General features: G+C 39.3%; 2 protein-coding genes across 5 annotated transcripts; both read right to left on the bottom strand.

The window, feature by feature from the left end:
- Nucleotides 1-76: 76 nt before the first annotated feature.
- phospho1 (phosphoethanolamine/phosphocholine phosphatase 1) lies at nt 77-2920 on the bottom strand. The gene is made up of 2 exons (XM_079609289.1): nt 2484-2920; nt 77-1761 (listed from the first exon to the last, which is right to left on the bottom strand). Exon 2 carries the CDS (start codon nt 1702-1704, stop codon nt 853-855), a length of 852 nt encoding a protein of 283 aa, XP_079465415.1. The 5' UTR covers nt 1705-1761; nt 2484-2920; the 3' UTR covers nt 77-852.
- znf652 (zinc finger protein 652) lies at nt 2479-26356 on the bottom strand. Of its 4 annotated transcripts, XM_079609231.1 has the most exons (9): nt 24419-26356; nt 21297-21457; nt 15852-16118; nt 13528-14717; nt 11279-11426; nt 10980-11095; nt 8261-8405; nt 2968-7454; nt 2479-2521 (listed from the first exon to the last, which is right to left on the bottom strand). In XM_079609231.1, exons 4-8 carry the CDS (start codon nt 14518-14520, stop codon nt 6868-6870), a joined length of 1989 nt encoding a protein of 662 aa, XP_079465357.1. In that variant the 5' UTR covers nt 14521-14717; nt 15852-16118; nt 21297-21457; nt 24419-26356; the 3' UTR covers nt 2479-2521; nt 2968-6867. The 4 variants fall into 4 exon arrangements, with proteins under 4 accessions (XP_079465357.1, XP_079465355.1, XP_079465358.1 ...); XM_079609229.1 differs by lacking the exon at nt 21297-21457; XM_079609232.1 differs by lacking the exons at nt 21297-21457; nt 24419-26356 and adding an exon at nt 24317-24416.

Raw genomic sequence — 26356 nt, 5'->3', positions numbered from 1 at the left:
TATTTTGCCAAACTTTTTAGTGTCATTTACAATTTCATTGTGTTCACAGATATCCTTAAAACCATGTAAGACACATGACAGGTGTTGGGGTGAGGGGTCAAACATACTCGGACACAGATTTGAGTAAATTACTTTGCTGGTGAGGTTAATTTATATCAGATCCATAGTCCCACATCCAAAGTTCACAGACTTTGCATAAGAAACAGGAACAAACACACAACCAAACACAGGTTAAAATAATTACATTGCACAAGCAGAGGATGGGTTCAAGTTTACTAATAAAATACATAGCGTACAGTACATACAATATTTCAGTAGCGAATACTAACAATTTTAAGTTATTTCTTATTTCTTTCTAAGATCATTTTAGCATTCTTTACATAGATAATCACTTATGGCACCTTTCAGATGTGCATATTAAAAACTACAAAAAGAACAATATAAGATAGGCCTATATAGCCTACCGTAGACAGCAACTGGTCAGATATGATAAAACAAATAAACAATGCATTTAGGGAGATACTCTACTGGCCAGTATTCATGTTAATGCAATCAGAAGAAGAAAAAGTCTAAAAATAGAGACACGCACATATATTCATGCTCATATCTGTACATTTGAGTAAGTGTAAGTGTGCGTAAAGCCTTTAGATGGCTTGACATTTTCAAAGTACAGTTTATTGTAGTGAATGTATCATTTGGACTGTACACAGTCATTAACTGTGAGTCTTATTAAAAGATCCTTAACGGTATGGCAGCTTCAATCAACAGAACTAAGGTGATACATATTAGAGTTTGGAATGTAACAAGAAATCTGTGAACATACTGGGGGCCTTATTTAGGTGTATTATATATTTAGGGCCTCTCTATTATCTTCCTCAGGGTGTTGATGACATCCTCTCCACTGTTCCAGGGCACCACACTTGCCTTGAACTCTCCAGGTTTGGCTTCCTCCATCTCTTGAATCAGTTTATGCATTGGGAAGTCCCGGCGTGGGAACGCTATATCACCCGGTGACAGAATGAGTGATGGGCAAAAGTCATTGGCCCCATCGCCCACGTACAGAACCTTCTGATAGGGCCGCCCGCCTCTCTCACGCATGCGCTGGGCCAAATACTGCCTTACCACCACCTCTTTGCACATGTTTGCTGGGCACCGCAGGCACTCATGGGAGTGGAAGGGCCGAAGCTGCAGCTGCCCATTATCATCAAAGTGAGCCGGGTTGGAGAAAATACGCAGAAACAGTGGGCGGAAGCCAAAGTGCTGCAGCCACGTCTCGATGAAGACAGTATTGGCATCAGACACGCAAACCACTTCAAAGTCCCTTGATGGCTGGGAGAGCAGGAATTGCATCAAAGTGGGGATGCCTGGGCAAGGAGGGAGCTTCTCCACTGTGTCTCGAATAGCTGCCGGGGTGATGCCCTGTTCGGCGAGGTAGCCCAGCACACGCTGCATGTACTCATTGTAGTGGCCAGAACGGTAGGTGTCCTTCAGCCAGCCGGGCAGGACTCCACCCGGCGCCACAGTAACTATAGAGTCGTCAGTGCACTCATCCACCAGGGTCTCGTCAAAGTCAAAGAATATGAGGAAACGCCTATCATTCGGCGGCGGAGTGTGAGCTCTGCTTCTATGTTGGTGGTGCTCCTCCACTCCTCCAGGGGGATGGGCTGGGGAAACGCAGCAGTTGAAGACAGAGTCCCGCATCATGGACAGGAGCGAAGAACAGCACAGATGTCTTTATCTTCTCTGTCTTCTGCACCTCCTCTGCAGAAGAAAAGAGCAATGCATTTATGCCAGAGCTTCAAGCCGACAAAAGAAATGATAAAAAAGCAGGAAGGACAAACCCTGAAAGTCAGCAGTGAAGTAGCTAAAATAAAACTTTAACCCTAATATTATTAAAATTACAGCCATTGCTGTTCCAAAGGTTTTAAGACATATATAGTCTGTGGACTAAAATCAATAGCAGAGTCTTCTGCTTCTTCCATTATCTTACAAACTTGTGTCAATATTGGTTCTACACTATCAGATACAGATGTTAAATATTTATTTTAAATATAGACAAATGTTAAATGAATGAATTGAGACTACTTTATGCGTTCAACCTGATTTTCTAATGCAATTATCTTTTGAATTGTCAAGGCAGTTAGAAAACCGTGGGGTTAACAGAGCTTATAGGCTTATATTTTATTATCCTCTTCCTTCTACCATTTTCTTTAAAATATCTTGCATTTAATATTTGAATTCATGTAAAGCCTTGATTTATTGTCTGAGGACATGGTTTTAAGATGTAGTAAACGGAAACATTCTCATCTGATTTATTTTAATGCGTTGAAATATTGCAAATACTAACATCGTTGAAATGTTTTAAATAGGCTACTAACATCATGGGACATGCATTTTTCCTCATGTAAACCAGCAGCTCAGTGAATCGACTCACCGGAGTTTTTAATCTTTCAGTCTTGATTCAGTATGATTATGCAACTCACCTGTTTTCACCTTCAACGCGCCGCTGCACACTGTCAACCTATAACAGACAAATACAGGACAATATGACTTTCCATTTTCCAAATAGCCTACACACTCACTCAGTAAGCGAGAACAGTTTCTAGTGAACGTTAACAAATTGTAGCTACGTTCAACGATCCTTCTATAACACAAGCTTAGATAACGTGGTTATATCATAGCATATTATATTGGATTATAATCAAAAGCAGTTACGCAGCAAATTTCTATGACCTTGTTTTCTCTTTATTTGCATAGGCTACAGAACAGGCTATGCAACAAATCGAAAATACCTGATCTTGGTGCGTTTGATGCAAGGTATTGCTTTTAAGTTTAGCAAATCATTAAGTTGCAAAATCGTTTCAAATATGCTTAAAAGGGGTAGGCTATGTTGAGGTAATAGCCCACCACATGATATACAAAACAGGACAGGGCGTAATGGAATTGCCCAGTAAATCAGCAAATTACCTTTCGCTGTTTAGTTGTTCATCACTGATCGCTGCTTCTGCGTCTCTCCGCCCGGCTGCTCAAAAGTGCTGGAGGTGTATGATCCGATGTGCTTTATTCAACCACAGTGACGCGCGTCGGATGGGCCACGCCTCTCATTCATCACTGTATCCAAACATCACTGACATCCTTCTCAGCGATGCAAGACCATTTGTAATGCAGTCAAGACTGTCTATCTACCTGTTAGACATACCTGAAAATATTAAAGCACTGTTTATAAGGTTTCATGCAGTGCTTAATTTGTAAATAAATAATTGCCGGATCAAAAACAGAAATTAAAAGGCACTGTGACCGACACTGCCAACAATTTAAGTTTTCCCGGAACATACAATGACCTCACTAAACAGTGACGGCACAAAGAGCATCTTTCACAAGTTTCTGCACAGCCCTAACTACACAGCCTAGTAGGCTATATTCTGTCACGTATGCATTACCAAGCTACGTTTAGGCCAAACATCATTCCGTTGATCAGTGGTAGGCCTATTCTCGGACGACGTCCTTGCCGTTGCCTTTCCACCGGTTCGATAGATTTCTGATTCTGACGGATCTAACTCCTGGGGTGCGCACCCCTGTAGCAGTTCCATGATCTTTGTGGTCTCTTTTGATCAAAAACACCACCAGCTTTACTCGTGGATATGGAAAAAATGTGCTTAACTGTCTTTTTGACATTTTGGCTATTAACTTATTTATATAGAAGAATAGGCTACTCTCCAAACTTGACTCTCCTAACGTTACGCTTTCTGCGTGCAAAACAATGCGTGATTTTGAACATAAGAAAGATGATCAAAAATATATACCTATATAAAACATAACCTACATTTACATTTAACCCGAGCGTTTTCAATTAATTACTAAACTTTACGCTCACTCACGAGAACGTGAGTGATCTAATAGAGACACCATGTTTCAGCATTGGTGTTCATTAATTTACTGGCCTTTTATTCATTATAAAAATATAACTTTAATGTCAGGTACGATAATCGTAATGAATTAGTTAACTTTAAATTGATTGACAGCACTACTTTTTTGCATAATATTAATGTTACAACAGCATTTACAGAGAACATAATACGCTTGCAAAAAGAAAGCGTGACTCATGAGCAGTAGCCTAGTATTACACGGTTCATCAACAAAATAAAAATTGACATTCTGTCATTATTTGCGATTGAACTAAATCTGCCAATTTGTATTGGTTAAAGATTTAGTGTGGGTAAAATGTAATCTTAGGCGAGCAGTGTCCTGTAGGCCTACTTCACAGTTCTTTTAGAAACGCTAATGACAGCTTGTAAAAAAGAAAAGAAAAACGGGCTATTTTTGGGTGGAGTGGAAAAGCAACTTGTGTCATTATCAACATTCCTAAAACAGGAAAGTCTTGATAGGCTACTTGATGCTCATTATATGTCAGCCTATAACAGACATTCTATTCTAGATCCAAATGAACTCTGGAACATCCCAATAGTCTAGTGGGGCAGAGGATACTAAAAGAGAAAGACAACTATCGATTTATTCTGAGAGCAAAAGGGCATCTGTCAATGCAATCGAACACGTAACTCTACACAGATAACGATATCAAATGCATGACATTGTGAAGAACATTGAATGGAAATGTCCCGTTTTCTTTTTCATCACCAGTTCAATGAGGTCACCTAATCAGTCAGGACTCTCTAATCACATGCTTATTTGATGTCTGTTACTTCTGCTTTCAAAACACACACAAGCAATAGGCTCTATTGTTTTATGTAAAACTAACTCACTTTTTTTGCAAAAAAATGTTTAATAGTTTAACATTTAAAAGTGCTTGTTTTTTAAAACATGATTTTAAAATATCAATGTGACACTAATCCCAAAGCAACTAGCATATAACTTTATCTAATCACAAATTTCACTAGGCTAAACAAGGTCAAAAAGAGATTGAGGTCATACCATGAAACAGGCCCATAGCCATTACAATGACCCACTTCCCATATATACTGCTTTCATTCTCTCTCAAAAACAAAGTTTACAATGTAAAAATTTAGACAAGTGGCTTGTGGCTAATTCATTTTTACTAGTTTAAAGTTAGCAGAAAGTGTTAAATGCACAATATAAAAAAGGCCCAACATTAAAGCAGGTCAAACAAAAACAGGAAAACAATATAAAACAGAACTTAATGAAGGTCAGAAGTTTCTGTACCAGACACAAGGCTAAGAATACAACTCTGCTGAAATTGAGAGGGTAGGGAGGTTGAAACAGACTAGCTGAGAAAAGATTTGATTAAAAACACCTCACAAGAATAGACATTATTATGGTCTGCTTATTTTTCTTATCTAGTAAGGTTTTATTAGAAAGTGCATTCCATCAACTGATGGAGAATGGAGAGCATCCAACAAGTAGCCCAAAACACAGTTAAAAAAAAAGGACATGATTGACAGCCATCTGAACCAATGACAGTACGTCTCAGGTATAAAGAGGGCGGGGCATGAAGGCAAAACACAACTTCTTATAGGACAAACTAATTATTTAATGTATAACAAGGGATCCCAACCAAATCCCCATGTGATTCTCCCCATTTTCCAACAGTCAGCAATCTTTCACGTGTCAGACACGTGATAAACAATTCTTTGTCAGTTACGCAAACCTTTTACTTGTCAGTAAAGTGCAGAGGACAGATGGTAGATGGTCTAATGAGAGAGGACAAAAAAAAATTCACAATCAATCAAGTCTGATTGACTCAAGACTTCCCATCACTTTATCTGTGCTGCTCCTAACGTCACCATTTTAACACTCACTCACACACACACACACACAACTCATCAGCATGATAAAGAACAATGTACCAGGAAAAGACAGAAAGCAACTAAAAAGTAGCTTTTGATACCAGCACCACAGGCATATGATCAGCCACAAAGACACGCACACACACACACGATGACATGATTAGAAATGAACTGTTTCCGCATCTTCCAACCCATTACATAAACACTCACAAGCAGACATCTCATTTCAACAAATCTAATTTCATTTTTAAAAATTCTCACAGAGCATGTTTATCTACATTATACAAATAAAAGTATTGGTTAAGTGAGTTAGATTGTATGGAACATACAGTAAAACTAATTAATGATCTTTTTTTCACCATTAGTTGCAGTCTACCTATGACACATCACAGCATCGGTCTTCCTTAACAGTCTCAACCTCCGACTGAACACGCCGGAGAGCTACAGGCATTACCCAGTAAGCATATTTTTATTGTATTAAAAAGAAAAAAAGAAAACTCCAATATTTGAATAAAATCACTGACAATCACAATCAGGCAACAGAAAAGTTTCAGTCATATAGACTACACTGAGTTTACTGCTTAAGTGCTGTATACTATGTTTGTGTGACGACTTGTGTACTACAATATGAATATTTTCCGTTGTCGGGAAGACCTGCATTTCTAAAGACACTGCATTTGTGAAATGTAGACCTTTAACTTGTGGACGTTTGAACCCGTAGAACCTTTGCAACAGCAGCTAAGTTGATAAAGAGGCAGAGAAAGAGAAAGAAACGTGTTGTGCCATTGAAACCCCAATGGCATCTTGATCATTATGACAAGAGTTTGAAGTGATGTGAAGTGAATCCTAGTAATGCTTTATGAAGTTCTTGAGATCAGTTCACAGAGATTAGCTGTCTAACAATCCTGTTTGGTCACGAGTGCTAGTGGCAATTAGGTTTGTAGTTTCAGTTTTGTATCACACACACACACACACACACACATACATACATGTTGCATTTCTCCTATTCCGGTGAGAATTATACTGATGTATGACGTCAGTCTGTCCGCCCTGTTCTCCAGCGAGCACCTGATTTCACATTAGTGAGTGTGTTCATGAGAGTGTTTCAGTGGTGTTGCGGAGCGGCACCCTGTCGCAGGTAAGCGTCCTCATGGGCGCAGTGGTTTATTGGCTCGCTCTTAAATAGGGCGGGGGGAGGAGGCAGGACAGAAGGCTGCACTGAGATTGGCTGAGGGGCGTGGCTCGTCATGGGGGCGTGTCCTGTGTGATGGACAGGAGTGTGAGTGTGGGCAGGGTGATGTTGTGCGGGCACGTTCTGCATGTGCAAATGAGAGAAGCCATGAACGGTGACCGCTCGTTGCGGCAGAGGCCCTCCCGTGGTAGGACTGATCATTACGGGGCCCACGGGCGTTGACTGAGCGGGCTGGGTTGGGGTAGGGGTGTGGCTTGAAGAAGGGGTGTGGCCGGTAAGGTGAATGGAAAGCCCCATGCTGGCAGGCTGAAGGGTCACCGGACTGGTAACCCGGAAACACTTCTCTCGGTGCGCCTTAAGCATGTTGGAAAAGCGGAAACGCTGGCCGCAGATTTCGCAAGGGTATGGCTTTTCCCCAGTGTGCGTGCGCCGGTGCCGCTTCATATTGGGCCGACTGGTGAAACTCTTCCCACAGATCTCACAGATGAATGGCTTCTCACCTGAAGAGAAGAGAAACAGAAGAATGGAAGAGAGAAATGAGATCTTGTTTCAGTCACTGGCAATAAAGCCACACGGGCAACATGAGTAGTATGCGTTAAACATGTGGTGTGTGGCGTTATTATAGAGAACATCTGGGAGTGTTTAACCACAAGTTTAAATGTGTCCGCTACAAGGTTAAACTCTAAAATTGCACATGTAGATCAACCAGTAAGGCACTCTAAGAATTTAAATCTACAATAAACCTTACAGAAACGTTTTAATAAAATAAAATAAAAATAATACTTTTCAACAACACTAAATAAATGAATCTTTTTGAATGGAATTGTTCTAGACTTGTTTTACGAACTTATACAAACTTATTTTAATAGCATATGGATTAAGTTTTATTTTACAATAAAATGAATAAGAGTAACTTCCAAATATTCAAGAATTGTGTTACATTAGTTCTTCATTTTAATTAACTTTTATTTAAAATTGAACAAACATGAGTTTTTTGGAGTGCAATATCGACATGCTCCACTCAGTGTAACATTTAGAAAGTGTACAAGTAATTTTATTGTTGAAAACCTAACAATGTTTTCTAGTTTTGCTAGAAAAAAAAAAAGTGTACTGCAAATTTAATTTGGTTGTTATATACCGCAATTTGGCATATATATGTTGTATAACGCAAAATGGCATTCATTTTAAGTGTGCCCACATATTATTGTAAAATAACCCACAAAATAGGTTCAAAAGAGAACAAGAGAGCCAGTCTATCTTTATTCACTCTCCACAAGTTTTAAATGTTTGTGTTTGTGCACCTCACCTGTGTGTGTCTTCATGTGCTCATCGAAATACTGTTTCATGTTGAAGTCTTTGCCACACCACTGGCACATAAACTGCTTGTGTCCTATGTGAATGCTCATATGAGACCGCAGCTGGTATTTGTACTGGAACCTCTCGTCGCAGTTCTGCACACGCACAAACAGAAATAGACAGCATGTGGGTGGATGCTGGTTCAGCCTCACTTCAAATCAGGGCTAGACTGAAGCAATCCCAACTTTGTAATATGATCATAATAACCTGTCATTACGGTTCATAAGCCTGTCATTAACATACTATTTATAGGAAGCAGGCCAATCCCACTCATTCAGACTCTCTCATATGGCACCTTTAAGTGAAACCAATGAGCCCCACCCTGACCACCCTCACGAAATAATGTACACACCTCATAATGCGTTTTCATGGAAAAGATGTCCCAAAAAAACAAAAAGATAACACATAAAATAGATTCAAAATGAACCTGTACAGAGCGAACTGATCCTCACACTGATCCGAAGAGTGATAAAACACACTCTGGCCAAAGTTTGACATTTTAAATATTTGCAAAAGTTAAATTTACATTTGAAATCAAAAAACATATTCGGTTAGGTGCAAAAGATTAGCAAACACCAGATTTTTTAATAGACAGTCCACAAGAGGACGCAATAAATGTAAATCAAACAGCAACGCGTTTCATTGTTTATTTTAAAGCTACACTATGTCACTTTTTTGGGGGGATAAAATAACAAAATGTTATTAATGAGAGAGTGCAAAAATCCATCTTCTAAACTGTGTCTTTACCAAGATACACTTTGATGCATCCAAAACTATTTATATTTATATTTTAGAGCTGTCAGGACGTCGGGTCATATTTATACACAGATAAAAGTTGCTCAAAAAGGTAGCGTCAACCTAAAAGTTTGTTGTCATAAATAAATGAGAAAAAAATTAAACAGCAAACTTCACAGGAATAACTGGCTGTAAAGACAAAGAAACCATTATTTATTTGTCCATCCCCTCTGATAAGATGTCCAGTGCATCGAACCACATTCATCCGCGCAGAGATGAGCAGTAGCGCAACAAAAACAAGATGCATGCAGTTTTATTTTTCAACATTTTAAACTAAAGTGCATACAATTATAAAATCATAGTTTCTGCATTCGCAGAAAAATATCCTTTAAATTCAGTCAATATATATATATTGCTCTGACTGTAGCATCAAATTGTAATCAACCAATCAGGCAAACTGCCATTGAAATAAATGTGAATGTTAACGGCTAGTTTTCTAACCTCCTTGGTTAGGACAATCGCTAAAAAAGACAAAAGTATAATTTAATAGAAAACCCCCCGGATATTTCCTAAAATGCTAAAGTCCAAATGTATTTTCTGTTGTGTATTTACACACAAACAAGTGCTCGTCACAGACTGCCAAACAGCACTTTCAGAAAAGCTCCATTCATAAATGGGCCAAAAGACGCCAGTAAACAAATGCAACACACAAAATGCTATAAACAGTAATAAGCTAATCTTTATTCACGCTCTTTTTCAAATATACAGAAATACAGTGTTGTTTGTGCATGTCAACATTCTGCTGTGGATGTGGCGTTTTATAGCGTTCCCAAAAACAAATTGAAGCTGTAAATATGGACAAGCGGGGAAACTCAAACATTTATGAATATAATTATTTGAATACTGTTTGTTTAATACATTATTACACGTCAGGAATGTATTTTAGAGTTTCAAATGACACATTAGTAAAGCGTTTTTTGTTTTCAAATGGCACATTAATAAAGGTGTCACTGGTGTTTAAAACCGCAAGAAACAGTCAAACACAAATAAATGGGGGTTGAAGATGGGAAAACCATCTTGTTTTCTTGAGAGGGATGTACGGTAAATATCAAAACAGCTTAGTTGTGCTCCTATTTACCGGTAAGTAAAAAGAGGATTTACTGGACCAGAGGAAGGGTTTATGTAGAGAAGTGGTTTTCAACTGGTTCAGTACCCAGACCTTACATGGGAAATCAAACAATGACTCAACACTATACCTCGTAACCAGAATTTTATCTTCTACCTTGCATAATCTAGGATTTTATCATTTATGGTTTTCAAGAAGAGCATGTCATTAACACACCCTTAATACATAATAATTTGTTACATTTATATAGCGCTTTTTCTGGGACCTCAAAGCACTTCACATATGGAAGGAAGGAATCTCCTCAACCACCACCAATGTGCAGCATCCACCTGGATGATGCGACGGCAGCCATATTGCGCCAGAACGCCCACCACACACCAGCTTACTGGTGGAGAGGAGACAGCGATGAAGCCAATCAGTTTGTGGGGATGATTAGGAGGCCATGATGGACAGAGGCCAAGGGGCAAATTTGGCCAGGGTTGAGGGTTACACCCCTACTCTTTTTCGAAGGACATCCTGGGATTTTTAATGACCACGGAGAGTCAAGACCTCGGTTTAACGTCTCATCCGAAGGATGGTGCTCTTTGACAGTATAGTGTCCCCGTCACTATACCGGGGCGTTAAGACCCACACAGACCACAGGGTGAGCGCCCCCTGCTGGCCTCACTAACACCTCTTCCAATACATAATATACATGAGAATAATACATGATTATACGGCTAGTTGCATTTTATTATTTGTATTTCCCATTGCTTTTCCTTCTCTCAATCACAATATCAGTTATGGAGTGTGTCGTATGTGTTCATACCTCACAGCGGAAGGGCTTCTCTCCTGAATGCTGCAGTGAATGCACTTTTAGAGACATGCTGCGTTTAAAAGATTTTCCACAGGTTTCACAGGTAAACGGCATGTCCTTTGTGTGAGCTAGAAACAGACAGAAGACACATGTATAGTTTCTCTAGTGTATTTTGTGGCTATATAGACATTTGAAAAGATATCTTGATGGTGTTTTAAGATATTCTTAAATCTCTTGATCGAGATTTAAGTATTCACTAGGGCAGTGCTGAAGTGTGTCCGTGGCTCTGTGCGCATGTTTACTATACGTACCGACCATGTGCTTACGGACATGGGCCATGGTGTAGAATTTCTTCTCACAAATCTCACAGGCAAATTTCTTCTCTGCAAATCCATGGACAATCTTAATATGCTCGTGGAGGGACCACAGCTTCTTAAAGGACTTATTACATGACACACACTGGGACACAAAAAGATACATTGTTATACAGTACAAGATTAACATATTTAGTAGTATATCTTCTCTCAAGACCCATTTTTGAGTCACAATGACATTCTAAAGAAGAACGAAGTCTCCCTCTGCTGGTCAGGACTGATATTAACACATTTCTAACCTCTAATGCGCTTCATATTTAAAATCTACTGGCTTACAGATGATATCTATACAGCAGTTATCAATTTATTTGGTTATTTATCTGTATTAGACATTTAATTGTGCATGTTCATTTCCTCTATTTTTACATTTAGATTACCTTTACCGACTTCAAAACACCAATATGTTTGGCACTGAAAACAGTAGGTTACAAAGGGGCTAAAGGCACACCTTAACAAAAATGAGCTTTTCACTACTCTCATAGTGTTAAAAAAAAAAAGAAAAAAAAAAAAAGAGGTCTGTTTGGTTTAAAAATCTATAAAAATAGATGTAAGAGGTGGGCATTTTATCTCACACACGATAAAAGGGCTCACCAACATGGGGCAAAAGACACAAAGCTAAAGTAATATGTCTTAAATCATATCGGAGTTAACGCTTGTTCAAAACAATCACACACAGGGCGCAGTGGGCAGCCATTTTTGCTGTGGCGCCCGGGGAGTGATTGGGGGTATTGGTGCCTTGCTTAAGGGCACCTCATGCCAGTATTGAGAATCAACCCCGCAACCTTTAGGTTACCAGTCTCACTCTATCCATAAGGCCATGAGACTCTAACCATTAGGCTACGACTGCCCCTATGCCCCTGAAAACAGTTTTAATGTGCTTTAAGACAAACCTTGCGCAAATTCATAAGTCAACACCATTGCTGAGTATTTTCTTCTTAAAACCGCAGTGAACTAAACGCTGTTTGCAATCAGTGGCGTTTCTGACGTCACAAACTACCTTGTAACCAATCACAATGGTTCACATTGACAATCAGTCAATGTGCAGGCTTTAGCATATCATCATTACTATGAGTCTTCAAGAGAAGCCTGAGAGTCTGGATGTCCAAACCGAACCAGTGTTTTCACAGCCAGAAAAGTGTTAGTAGCCAGGTTATCCCGGTATATTGTTCTGTTGATATGAAAAACCGGGTACATTTAAGCAATATAGCAGGTGAATTATGTATATGATGTGTATTACGATGTTATGATGAACTATATTTCTTTCTCCACTGACGTTCTGAGTTGTTCAAACTGCGTTTCCGAATGCTGACTGCCAGAAGGTGGCGAAGGCGAAAATGGTTTGTGTAACAGCAACACATTATTAGCAGTTTTATAACGTAGTCAAGCAAAAGGCTAATCATATTAATTACCGTTATGTGTCCTACATTGTAAAGAGTGATACATAAAACCCATTACCATTCTAATACATCGTTTTGTAGACGAGCCTGTAAAATTCACTCTTCCACTTCTTCTGAATCAGTTTCTGGTTTAAACGTATATGGCTGAATTAAACCGGTATTTCCACTTGCCATTGTGCAGCATTACCCGAGTGAATCTCTGAGCTGGTGAGAGTGAGTGGAAATAAACATTTCTCACAGGAAAAAACGTTTAAATATGTCATTTTGGTGATCAAAGATTTTGGTGATCAAAGAGTTTTAAGGGATAACATTTTGACTACGTGGTGCTTTAACAAAACGGTTTTCTATTTCAATAAAATTATTTATTCCTGTGATCTAAGCTGAATTTTCAGCATCATTCATCAGTGTCTCTTTCAGAAATCATTCTAATATGAGGATCAAGAAACATTATAAAAATGTTCACTCTAATGTTCAAAACTATCACTCTTGATCAATTGAATGCATCCTTGCTGAATAGAAGTATTATTTTCTTACTGACCCCAAACTTTTGAAAGGTAGTGTTTTTTTTTCTCTTTTTGTCTGTAAAATTCAGTGAGATTGGACAAAAAGTCCCTGTCCCCACGGCCTTATTTCTGCTTCTGTCTCATTACATATGGCCTCTTCCAGAGCTAACAATATTATTATTATTACTATTAATACCCGTGAACAGTGTACAGTGCCACATCTTTTGATTGAGATAATTTACTTAACATGAGGTATTTCCATAGAGAGTCGGGATGATCCTCTTACCTGGATGTTCTTCTCGCAGTCCGTCTGCTGGTGAAGAGCCAGTTCGCTCTCCAGCACGAACTTCTTTCCGCACTTGTCGCAGATCTGCATGCGTCTGTGCGTCACATTCATGTGCTTCTCCAGGTACCAGCGGGTGTTGAACACACGTGGACATTTTTCACACACTAGCGTCTCTTTCTCCTCACCCTCTCCCTTGGCTCCGGAGGCAGAGGCGGTTGAGCCTTTGGCCTCCTTGGCAGGTCTACGCTTTTGGCGCGGGGAGTTTGCATTCTTCCTCCGCCCCCTGGTTGCCACACCGGCGTTTGTTGTGGTTACGTTTCCTGTCGACGAAGGGGCAACACGACGACTCTTACGACGCGGGGAAGAAGCCGCTCGACCCCTGTGCGCCCGTTGCGCTCTTGTTCGCCGATTGTTGTTCTCCTCCTCTTCATCTTGATCGTCCTCATCGCTGTAGTCTTCTTCAATGCTGTCGTCATCATCATCTTCTTCTTCCTCCTCCTCCTCCTCCTCGTCGTCATCTTCCTCACTATTGCTCTTGTCGTCTCCTGCAGTGTTCATACTCTCCGCGTCGTCTCCTTTGGATACGTGCAGAGTCTGATTATTCAGATTGACCTCTACGATGATCTGCCCTCGTTTGAATTCGTCCTCTGCCCCGGCTCCCTCTTCAGCTTCAGAATCTTCTGACGTCCCTCCATTTCCACTCTTCGTCACAGCTGCTCCGGACCCTTCCCGGTAAAACGGTTGAGTCGGGGCAGGATGGGGATTCAGGTCTGAGGACAAATGCGACTCTGGTCTCACAGCCATCATGTTGTCAATGACCACAGAGTATGGTTTGGCCGCGGCTTCTCGCTTGTACAGTTTCGCCGATAGCTCAGCATCGGGAGCGGAGGCGTTGTGGAAGTACGTTTGGGAGGGTTGAGTCATTTGCCCCTCCTCTTGCGACATCGTCTCTGGGCCGGACACCTCCTCCTTCAATGCCTGGCAGGACTTCATCTGCAGCCGATCGCTTGCTTGAATCAGAGTGTTTGCCTCTTTACGTTTGAAATGAACCACTGTTTGCTCTCAAGGGTGCTACAGGAGATAATGTACCCCTCCTCTCGAGTGAATGAGAGGAGGGCAAGAGAGTGTAAAGGAGGAGAGAAGATCAGAGATGCCTTAGCCTAGGCCAAACTGAGCCTCCATTACGTTCACTAGGGCATTAAAGAAAAAGAAAGATGTATGCAAAAAGTGAGACTGAGAAAGTGAATAAGACTTAACAGTTGAACACAGTTATAGGATTAAATGAGTGAAGTTTGCATCGGCCTGGTTCGCATCTCTGCATGTGCTCGGAGTTTGGGTCACTTATATTGTGTATTTGGGAACGCAACATGCGTCAACCACCTTCCCAAACTTATGAGAAATGTTAAAGCTTAATGGTTAAACACTTAAAAATGGGAAAATAAATGATCCTTTTAGTATAGTAATTTTACAGTTGTACTGCAATTATTTTTCTTACAAATGTTTTTATTTCACAGTGAAATATTACAATAGGAATAATTCTTATTTTGTTTAAGCCATTTTATGGCCAAATTGTGCAGGCCAAATTTAGGGGACTTTTTACCCCCTAAATCGTGCAGCTGTAAAATGTTTCACATCAAAATAGGGCTTGGCGAAATGGTCAAAAAATCATCTCATATTTTTGGTTGAATGCCGATATATCTCTGTATTTTCTACTTAGAATTTTATTTTATTTTATTTCACATCCTGCCCAATGATGTCCTACAAACAATGATCATATTGAAGGCTATGAAAACAAATATAGTGAATGTAACCATGTAGGCTGCATATATTAGTAATATGTATATTTTTGCCGGAATTATTGTGCTTCTTTTATATTGCGCCCCATTCTGTTTTCCGCGCATACGCGCAACGGCGCTCGTTCACTGAAGTCAGTGAAGTTTAGTGGAGATTCACTCCTGACAGCAAAATGGACATTTTTGTTTCTAACAATTACAGATGGAGAATATACCGTACCTGTGAAATGCAAGTTATTCACTGAGGAAAGCATTACATTTCAAACACATTAAACAGTGCAAGTATCTGTCAGCACATGTATCTGCCAGAGCAAGCCACTATACACTATACGTGTTATATCTTACCACCTATATTGAAGCCCTTAAATAAAGCATGTCTCATATTTAGGACAAATTGGATGATCCACTTTCCCCGCAGCAGCTCACTCTGCGCTCTCCGCTATTTTTTTTTAGATGTGCTCGTATCAAACTACTTTCCATATCGTTTATTAAAAATATATATCGTACAAACTCAAACATCAAAGTACTCACATGAAGTCTGCCTCACTGTGCAAATACATGCACATATTTCATCCTGATCCAAATGAAAGTTGTCTTGGCTTCAAGATCCAAACTTCACTCTCTCAACAGCATCTCGGTTTCACTTGGAAAGACAATAGTGGCACCTAATCTGCAATCTCTGCTGATTCAGACACAAAAGCCGCCTCCTTTCAGTCAGTGATGTGAAGGTGTCTCTGCGCCGCTGAACTCAAAGCTTAGATCTCGCAGTCATTACCAGCTGCTCCGAATCAGCATCACCTGAAAGAGAAGAAGAAATTACGTAAACGGTTGTGAAAGGAATGAAAGACAATTGAAAGCAATTATCTCAGGAGTTAACCGAGACGTCACATTTATTTCAGTACATCAAAGTGGGTAAATGAACCACAACTACCATTGAAACAAAAGCAGGGTGTCATCAAACAGATTTTCAAGAACGGTACGATACGGCTTTATACGTGGCAGCATAACACAACACCTCTGCAATTACAGTCATTGCAGTGACTGTTACCTGATAAAACCTTCTGGTCTCCAAATCAGGTGCCATACATCCTTTATATGTATGTGTGAGTGAGTGAGTGAGTGAGAGAGAAAGCAAGAAAATGAGAGAGGGAAAAAGAAAGAGAAACGAAACTGCAGCCTGGTTAAGGTGTAGACATCTAAAATCTCACTACTAATCAGATACACACACCAGACCGCAACCGTTTCGCTTCTCAGCTTAAGTGTGTGTGAGCAACTCAAAATTAAACCACAAGAAGCTGAGTACAGAAAACACAGTCACACAATGGGTGAAAAAAAAACATTTTCATATTCTAATCTAAACAATCTGGGACAATCTCACTTCATCACTGCCACCAAACATGTCACAACAAGCCACTTGCAGAAGAAATATCAGCAGAGCGTACCCATGCCAACGTCGCCAGCACGAGTGTTGCTATTGCTATGTGGTTGCTAAGTATTTGGATTGGTTGCTGGGTTTATTTACCGAGTAGGCCTGTAGTGATTATTTGATCTGATCATGAATGTTTAACTATGATTATAGCACACTTAGATTAGAGTCACATATTGCAATCCAACAAATGGCCATTTTTATGCCTCTCTTTCTGGTGCAGTTGTGCATTACAAGGGCACCCATTTGAACACATGAAAGTGAATATTTTAGGAAATAAATATTTTATTAATGCATAATATTCTAATATTATTGAAATAATAATTCATTCATTAACCCAAGAGAAATATTTATTTACACACACGTGCAAAAAATGGGTAGGAGACCGTGATACATTTTTTCAGGATTCTTTGATAAATAAAAGTTCAAAAGAACAGCATTAATTTGAAACCAAAATCTTTACTCTCACTTTTTATACATTTATTGTCTCCTTGCTAAATAAAAATATTAAATTCTTTAAAAAAAATAATAATAATAATTGTACAATATTGTTAAAAGTTTTGGGGGTCTATTTAACAACGAATCTTGAGGGTGCAACAGATCATAAAACTTACGGTTCAGATTATATTACTTTTTTTTTAGTCACGAATCAGATAATTTTTCGGATCAGCAAAAAAAAACGAGACTTCTATTTAAAAAAAAAAAATTTTACTGACCCAAAAACTTTTGAAAGGTATAGAATGGTCAAAAATTTGCATAATCTGATCTGCATACAGAATCTGCAAAATGTTAATTATTTAAACAAAATAAGAGGGATCATAATTTTTTTTTTAGAATAAGATATTTTAAACTTAAAATAATAGCTGAATTTATCAAAATTACCCCGTTCAAAAGTTTATAGATACTTGATTTCTTAATACTTCGTGTTACCTGCATGCTTGAAATCCATTCAGCACAATCCTCTTGTCGTTAACATTGTCAGGGTCTGAAATCTGAATCAGGCTCGAAATGGTTTGAAATTGACGCCATCGTTAATATTTACATCCGAGTAGAGCTCGCGGCTATAAAGGGGTGTGACATTTCTCAAGCACGTGTTAAGCGATGCCAATCACAGCACACTGGGCCAGCAAACCAATCACAACACATTTTGTATTTCGGAAGGAGGGGCTTCATTGAAAATAATGCGTTCAACCAGACTGGGGAGAGAGAAGCTATAATAATGCAAAAAAAGAAGAAAAAGAACAAATCAAGCATGAAAACATATTCTAGTACACCCTAAAAACAAAATCAAGACTTTATAAAAGGGCATGAGACCTCTTTAAGTCCTTTGTTCATCCTGAACTGTTAAACTGAGCAATGTTCTTCATTAAAATCCTTCCAGCATCGTTTGCATATTTGAACGCTTTCCAGCAGTGACTGGATGATTTTGAGATGCATCTTTTCACACTGAGGACAATTGAGGGACTTACAGACAACAACTACAACAGGTGAAAACATTGACTGATGCTCCGGAAGGCAACATTTTGTCTTTAACTACATTATTACATGTAGTCATATTTAGTTTTCTGGAAAACAAGTATCTTCTGAAGGGCAGTACTAAATGAAAAAAAAAAAATGAAAAAATCAAAATAAGCAAAATGTATTCATCCTGTTCCAAAGTTTAACAATGTAAAATCCCCCCCGATAATTAAACAAAATTTGCAGAAAAGACAATTATTACAGTAACTATTCAACTAAATGTTTGAGCCATTTTTCTTTGATCTGTATGACATTCATTTAACAGAGAGAGATTCAACCGAAACAGGAGACAGTTATACACTCAAGAACCAAAATGAGACCACAAGTTTCAGTGTGAGTGATTTGTAACGGGTGTGGGGAGGGTGTGTGCGCTCAAGGAATGATCATCCCCAATCAATGGCTCTTTTATATGACAATATGAAAAAATATAGACCAAGGGATCCAAAATGTGACCCTATTAATTAATCAAGTTTAACACAAGACCCCACCTCACATGCTGACTCAACACAGTCAAAAACAACAACACCTAAACAACAAGTAAACAGCAGCCACAAACAGGAAAAATATCTCTGTTTATGCACTGCTGCTCTTAACGGCTTCAACCATGACTTCCTGGCTCTCTGTGAACATCTCTGTTCCGTTTGAGTGTGTGTGCGCCAGTCGTCTGTGTGAGCTGAACAATGGTTTCTGTGAAATATTCACGGGTATTTAGAACAATAATGCATTGTAAAACATTGGCTGTGGACAACATGTATTACATCTAAAGCCTTGTGACTACCAAGACAACCACTGTCTAGTCAGAGGGCTGCATGCCACATCTGAGAAGAGACCAACAGCGTGACTCACATTAACCCACCGCCATGCTAGGAAACCATACCTTCACTTTTTCAAAGAATTTGACTTCTGAGTCAACGCTGGGATTTCTTTCTCTAAAGGTTTGTCAGACACATCGCAACACTGGTGCCTTTGACTGTCCGAGAGCTGCACAGATGCAGATTTTGCATTGAGAAAGTTACATGCGTATACATGGATCACAAGCCTTGTTGACTCATCAAGGTGCGTGCGAACATCTAGATAAAAGAAAGAGAGTTCACTCTATCCTGTGGCAGCAGGAAAGGATGTCTGACACTGCGTATGCATATATGTATGTGTGTGTGTTCCTATAGTGAGCTATACTGTGAATGTATGCACTGTCTGATTTGAAAGGTCATGACTATCATGTGTCTGAGGGGGAGGAAGCGGTATCTGAATGATAAAAAGCGAAAAAAGAAAGTTAGGCCAGTTAAAACAGAAATGTAAAGTCAGAAGAGAAAGGGTATAACGTTGAAACGTATAATACGGTTGACCTTTGAGTCTCCTTTAGGACATGTAAGGCAACTTTACAACACATTAAAGGGATACTAAAACTTCCAAACCTATGTTGTGTTCCACACAAGAAAAAAAGTCACAGGTTTGAAATGACACGAGGGTCAGTAAATTATGGCAGATTTTTCATTTTAGGTGAACTATTACTTTAAGGCCAATCTCTCCATATTCATGTTTTAACTACCGGTACACATTGTCATAAACCCTAATTCAAATCAATAAATGGTGAGTCGTTTTGACAAATGATTGATGTCACACAAATAAAAGTTCACCTTATTTTTCTAAATGCATGTTATTGATCTTATTGTGAATGATTTATCCATTCATGCTTTTTTTTTTTTTTTTTTTTTACTTGTTTTGACCTAGTCATTTTTAATCAAAATATCTATTAACGCGTCCAGTGAAACAAGACTTCTTTCTGTTGACTTCTCCATTCATTTAGTCAGTTTAAACCCCACCCCTTTCTTACAATCAACTGCATGCTTGAATTCAGATCTGCCTCCATCCAATCAACAACCAATGGATTTTACCAAGACCCCGCCTACATTTTGAAAAATACGTTTCACTCAGATGCACGTCACAATACGGAAGAAAAGATCTGTCGCTACTTCCGTTACATTTAGACTTTGAAAAAAAAATCAGTTAATTAATCTGCTAGATTAAAGTATGCTAGTTTTTGCATGCAGCCAGTAAAGAAATCACAATAAAACTATGTTTTCTCTTTATACTATTTTTTTTCAGCCTCTTATACCCAATTCATTCAACAGACTAACAACTCCAGTAACAATTTCTTCAGCTTTATATTCAATAGCAGTGCATGAAACTCAGATTCATGCTTGTGTTGTTTACAGAAACACAACTGATTAAAAATAATTAAAAACAACCCGTTTAAAACCTTGCATGTTAACTATTAAGGGTGACTTAATTCGCCTGAATTATGTTGCTCTCCTGCAGCGTCAGTTTACATCACTGAATTGGCCACACATACACGCGTATAAACCTACCCACACAAACAAAACCATATACACAAACAAACACCTACACATATCCAAACACACACACACACACACCTCCACCTTTCTTCCTGTGCGCTTTGCAACTTTCTGAGAATTAGAAAGCGCAGCATGTGTGACCACAGGACGGGTGCATAAGGGGTCACACACCTCAGAGCGTTTGCCTCGGAGCCATAGGAAAGTAACCGGCACATATAACGCATTACTGTACATATATTTCAAAGATTGGCCTGGCACACTATCCACTATGTGTAAATACTGTTGTGTGCTTCAAATCAAGGCAAAATCGTCACTTTAAATAACAAATGATGCTTAACATTCATGTTAAATAGACTTGTAATGTAAATTATTTGCTAAAGATCTGCAAAAAGATCACTCATACATTGAGTGCACCCATCAGAAGGATTCTGGTGGATTCACGGTGCTCTGGGTGCTGCAACAGAATCTACCGACACATCTGAGGAGGAAAGGATTGAAAAAAGCACCACCTATTTACACATGTGCACAAGAATTCAAGGTGCATGTGTTCGCATCTACAAATCTGTCTATGTGTACAGCGATGTAAAGGCTGCATGATGTTGTGCAATGGAGAAAAGCAGGGAGAATTTTGGTGTGAAAGCGTGAAGAAAAACTCAATGATTTAATTTTACTCACTTCATGACTGACTTGTGCAACTGAAGTTTCGCAACGCCTCGGGCCGCTCCTCTCATCATCTTGAGCAAGTAGGTGGATGATAATGGTGACTAATCCTGGGTTTCCTCGCACATGAAAAACAAGCTGCTTTGATGTGGGTGCCAATCACAGAATCAAAATCTCTACAACCAATGAAAACACTCACCTTTTAGCATAAATATCCCAATCAATTGTTACTGATTCAAGGACTGAGGATCAAGAATATGACCCCATAAGCCCCCCTATCTCACCTCGTCCAATCAACCATAAACAAATCAAACTAATTTAATCACCAAAACCACTTTAATCTCTTTAATTGAAATTGCAGCCAGGATAACCTTTCATGGTCAGATTTTAAGGTGGATTTAGTGCCCAAGAAATTACTTTAGGACTGGTTTATGCAGGTTAAGCAAACTTTACTTTCAAGTGACTGAAAGTGAAACTTAAAACTTTTTTTTTTTTTCACTACATCTTTTCCTGTCTCCAACATCTCTTACCTGCTGGCCTTGTGCTGAACTTGAATAGCAACAGACCACTGATAATTTGATTAATTATTCAAATCAAGAGAGGTCAACCATGACAGCACTGAGAATCCACAATCTGAATTCCGCCGGGTTCTTTGAGTGCTGTTATGCAACTGTATTAACCACAACCAAGCTGAGTCACTCTATTCCAGATGCACTAAAACTAATCAACCAACTCAAGGCCTTTGATACAGGTCATTCTAATGCAGATGATATGAATGCCCCAGACAGTGAGAGCATAAAAATTGTGTCAGAATTGGTTGCAAATGCGATGACATCTTAAAGTCGAAATGAAAATGAACCCTATCTATTTTCTAAATGCAAGAACCAAGTCACTTCCCCATACATTTTCTTTTTTGAAAGTCTGTTAAACTCAAATATACGGAAGAGATGTCCCTACTTCCGTTTCCCCCACTTTAAAGGCAAAGTGTGCATCACTAGAGTCAAATACAATTTTAAAAGTAATAATGTACTGTCAGAACGCACACAGAAGAGTCTGCAAAGCTGTGCGTTCATGTGCGTTTGCTGTGATGTCTGCGCGAGCAGGGTGAGCGGAGATATGGAAACATCTTGACAAGCAGCGAATGCAATGATTGGACGAACATTTTTTGGTCCTGAGACTTCCAAAGAAGATATATGTACATGTTTTAATATTTAGGTCACTTCTATTATTGATTGCAATCAGGATGTAAACAGAGTTTCAACCATTATTTTGTTTTTGTACAAACAGCAGAAAGCAGATATTCTCACAATTTTGAGTTTGTGAGTAAAAAGCAGTACAAATCCCACTAATTAAATTAAAAGTGTGAAACGCTCCTTTACCCGGGGCTAAAAGCGGTGTTTAGAACGACGATAACCCGGGGTTAAGCGCAGTGTGAAAAGCCTTTTTTAGAATAAATTTTAGTTCGGAAGTTATTGATGAATCATGTATGTTCATGAAAACATTTACACACAAATTTGCCAGACCACCTGCTTAGTGAATAAGACTCACTGTTTAACAGATTTAATACTTTACACTTCTTTAGTTACCTCTGCATACAACCTGGAATAAAAGAAAGTAATTTAACGTCAAAAATGGCACTTTACCTTTAACAAGTTCAAGACGCTTTGAAGCATATACTGTCAGTCTACAAAATGTTCTATCAACTGTGAGTCTATCAAGTCTTTTTGGTCATTTTACTATTTTTAAAGAGTTTTATTTCCAAAATATTTAAATATAATAATTTTAATAACAGGAGGGCCTTGAATACAATCATTATTATACTCGAATATGATATGATACCTAGGATACATGAATTGGTATACCACCACCACATTCCAGCCTGAATGTGTCAATGAAATATTATGAAGACAGCATCGTGAAGATGTTTAGAAGAAAAAGATAAGATAAACAAGGTGAACAAGACTAATACTAACTTAAAGGTTGCTGAATTCTGAGGCCTTGATTTGTGGGTCTCAAATTACATTGTGAATTAACGTTACACAAGCTCTGGAGAAAATCTCTTCTCCAATGAAGTTGGTGAGACTTCCATTACCAGCTTGAAAACTGGATAAGGGAAGCGAGGAAATAATCTCACAAAATATGGGCTTTCTGGCTTGTCAGGAACACAAATGCATCACGGCTGTTACTGACTACGTTTAACAAAAAAGAGACATACAATTTTAAACAAAAGAGGTGTAAAACAAATAGCAAAATTCCTGCGCCCCCTTTTCCTAAAATCAGCGCTAGCAGCTCAAGCTAACGCTGCCGTTTGAGAAGGGCCTAGCGCGCGCAACCACAACACACCTTCAAACTCCACCACGTCCACCCCAAAAACGAGGGGAAAATACTGCTATACAGCGCAGTTAGGTCAGCCTATACTGTCAGAACAGTTAGAAAACGAGCAAAGGGTGTGTGGCAACTCACTGACAAAGAGAAACTTTTTTGGGAAAGCGACGCAAAGAAAGGGTTAAACAGAAGAAAACATTGGTTGGTCGGGACGGCAGGCGTGCAAGGCCGTTCGGCTAGCAGAGCTAACAGCACGAGTGCACGCGCACAGCTGCTGCAATGGACTCCAGCCACTGCAGGACCTGCTTTTGCAAAATTGTTAAATGTAATCGCAAAAAAGTCCAATCGAGATGATTTTAATCAACCAGCTTTATTAGGCGCATGCAGCGGCAATTAGGCGGTTTAACCCCGTGGCTCATAGCAAGCTAACATCCTCGTCGTGTAACGTTACGACTTTCACTTTTTACACCCCCCAAACCGCCCAGATTTATACTCCTTCAGAGATTTTTCTCATTCATACTGACATGCCCTCACTGTTTGCGAGCATGTTAGTTGCAGAAGAGTCTCAATGCATTTGTATGCAAAACGCCATTTGCCAAGAAAACAATAACATCTCTGACGATTCCTTTTCTTTCTGATCAAAAACCTGCAAAGCGAGCGGTAAAAATAAGTCGTGCCGTGCATTGCTTGTCACGGTGACAGCATCATACCTTGACAGATGTTCGAGGGATGGTTATATGCATGCGACAACAACTGTCATTGCTGTAAATAAATGCAAAAGCAGAAATTAACTTGTAGCGAAGAGTACTCACCCGAGACACGAGCGCCCTCTCCCTCATATTGTGCACCTCAAGTTGTGTAGGGATCGGATAAAACACAAATCTACAACAACAAAAAACGATTTGCTTCAGAAAAACTATTCCTCGGCGGACACCGTGAGTTTTTACGAACAGCGAGCAGTCGCATGCACGCGCAGACGAACTATCGTAAATCGCGCTGGTTTGCTTCTAGACGGTCCGAGCTCGCCGCTTTTCTGGTTCACAAGCCATCGCTACGTGGCTGGCCTAGGTCTCGCGCATCAACCATTCTCCGAGTTCATCCGAGCCGCCGCTGTCTGCACTGGAGAAAGCGCGCGTGGCGTTGGTTTTTTTTCTTCCCGTTCTCAAACAGCAAAACCAGACTGCGTTCAGTGCGCGCGCCCGCCTTCCTCCCTGCGGTGAAGCACATCGACAAAAGTGACTTCTTCGCTTGATGGAACGTTTGCTAAACTAAATGAGAAAATGCAGCTGCCAGTTGTGAGAAACACTGTGAGAAAGCACTAACAATTTTGAGAACTTTATTAAGTGGGTCTTGGTCTTTATCACCAAATTGTTATTGTTAACTGAGAACTGTCAGTAGGCTAAAAAAGTATTTGGAGCTATGAGTTTTTGTATTAAGGCACTTTACACTAACCCCTGGTTTCACAGACAAGGCTTAAGACTAGTCCCAGTCTAAAATGCATTTTTGAGCTTTTTTAACTGAAAGCAACTTACATTGACATTTCTTAAAATATGTCAGTGCCATTGTTTTGTCTCAAGATGGTCACCAGTAATGTTTTCTTTCTTTCTAGGGCATGTCTATAAAGCTACCTAATTTAACTAAGGCCTAATCCTGGCTCAATCTAAAACATGTCTGTGAAACCGGCCCTAATTCTTATTTTGTTTTATAGTTCCTGTATAGCTCAAACAGCATGATTTGGGTTCAATTGGTTCGATTCCCAGAGAATGCATGAACTCTTACAATGTGAATGTAACGTAAGTTGCTTTGGATAAAAGCATCTCAAATATAATATGTGAAATCTTCTAATCCTTCAATTTGATTGGCATTGAAAGAGCTGATGTTTCAAAGCTTTCCATGCCACACTATGTGAGCAGTACAGGCTTTTTGAAAATATGTCTTAATCTTTTTCCGATGCAAACAGCACTAAGTGTTTAATTGATTTGTTGTCTGTGTATTTTATCATTCATTTGCATCCATAAATAGTTTGGTTGCATGCGTCTGTCTCCTCATATATATATATAAGCTAAATTAGTAGTGTTTTTTGGCCTATATGTTCTGTGGGTGTGTTTGGCATTCTGTTTGACTGTAGCATCTGCTGCACTAACACCTGCCCAGTGATGATGACATATGATGACCTCAGCTGAACATCTGTAGTGATCTCCTGACCTCATCTTCTTTCCTTCCATAGAGACGACTGACAAACTGGCCTGCAGAGCAACTGCTGTTTTCATTTACATCACTACGCTGATAGAGATCAGCTCTAATGGGAAGAGTCAGAGCAGGGGTTCTCAACTCTGGCCCTCGAAGTCCACTTTCCTGCAGAGTTTAGCTCCAACCCTATCAAACACCTGAACAAGATAACCTTCAGGATTACTAGAAAGTTAGGCAGTTGAGTTTGATCTGGGCTGGAGGAGGTAAACTCGACTCGACAGGGTTGAGAACCCTGAGTGATTCTCTCAGTCATTAAACTTTTAGTTGATTCAAACTCCAAATCATTTGGCTTGTCTTAGATGAACATTTGTTTTGTAAGTGCCCACAAAAGTGTTTTGAGCACATGTGTAAAACAGGAAAGACAAATCGACATCCTGTGTATGAAGACTGTTGTGTCTGTGAAATGTAAAATAGTAAATACTATGATTTCCACTTCTCATTTATCTCTCTATTTAACATGCTTCTCTTTTCTATCCAAATACAGTATATCTAATGACACT

This window comes from Phoxinus phoxinus (assembly GCF_949152265.1).
Source record: "Phoxinus phoxinus genome assembly, chromosome: 1".
Classification (NCBI taxonomy): Eukaryota; Metazoa; Chordata; class Actinopteri; order Cypriniformes; family Leuciscidae; genus Phoxinus; species Phoxinus phoxinus.
This window is presented reverse-complemented; position numbering and strand designations above follow the sequence as displayed.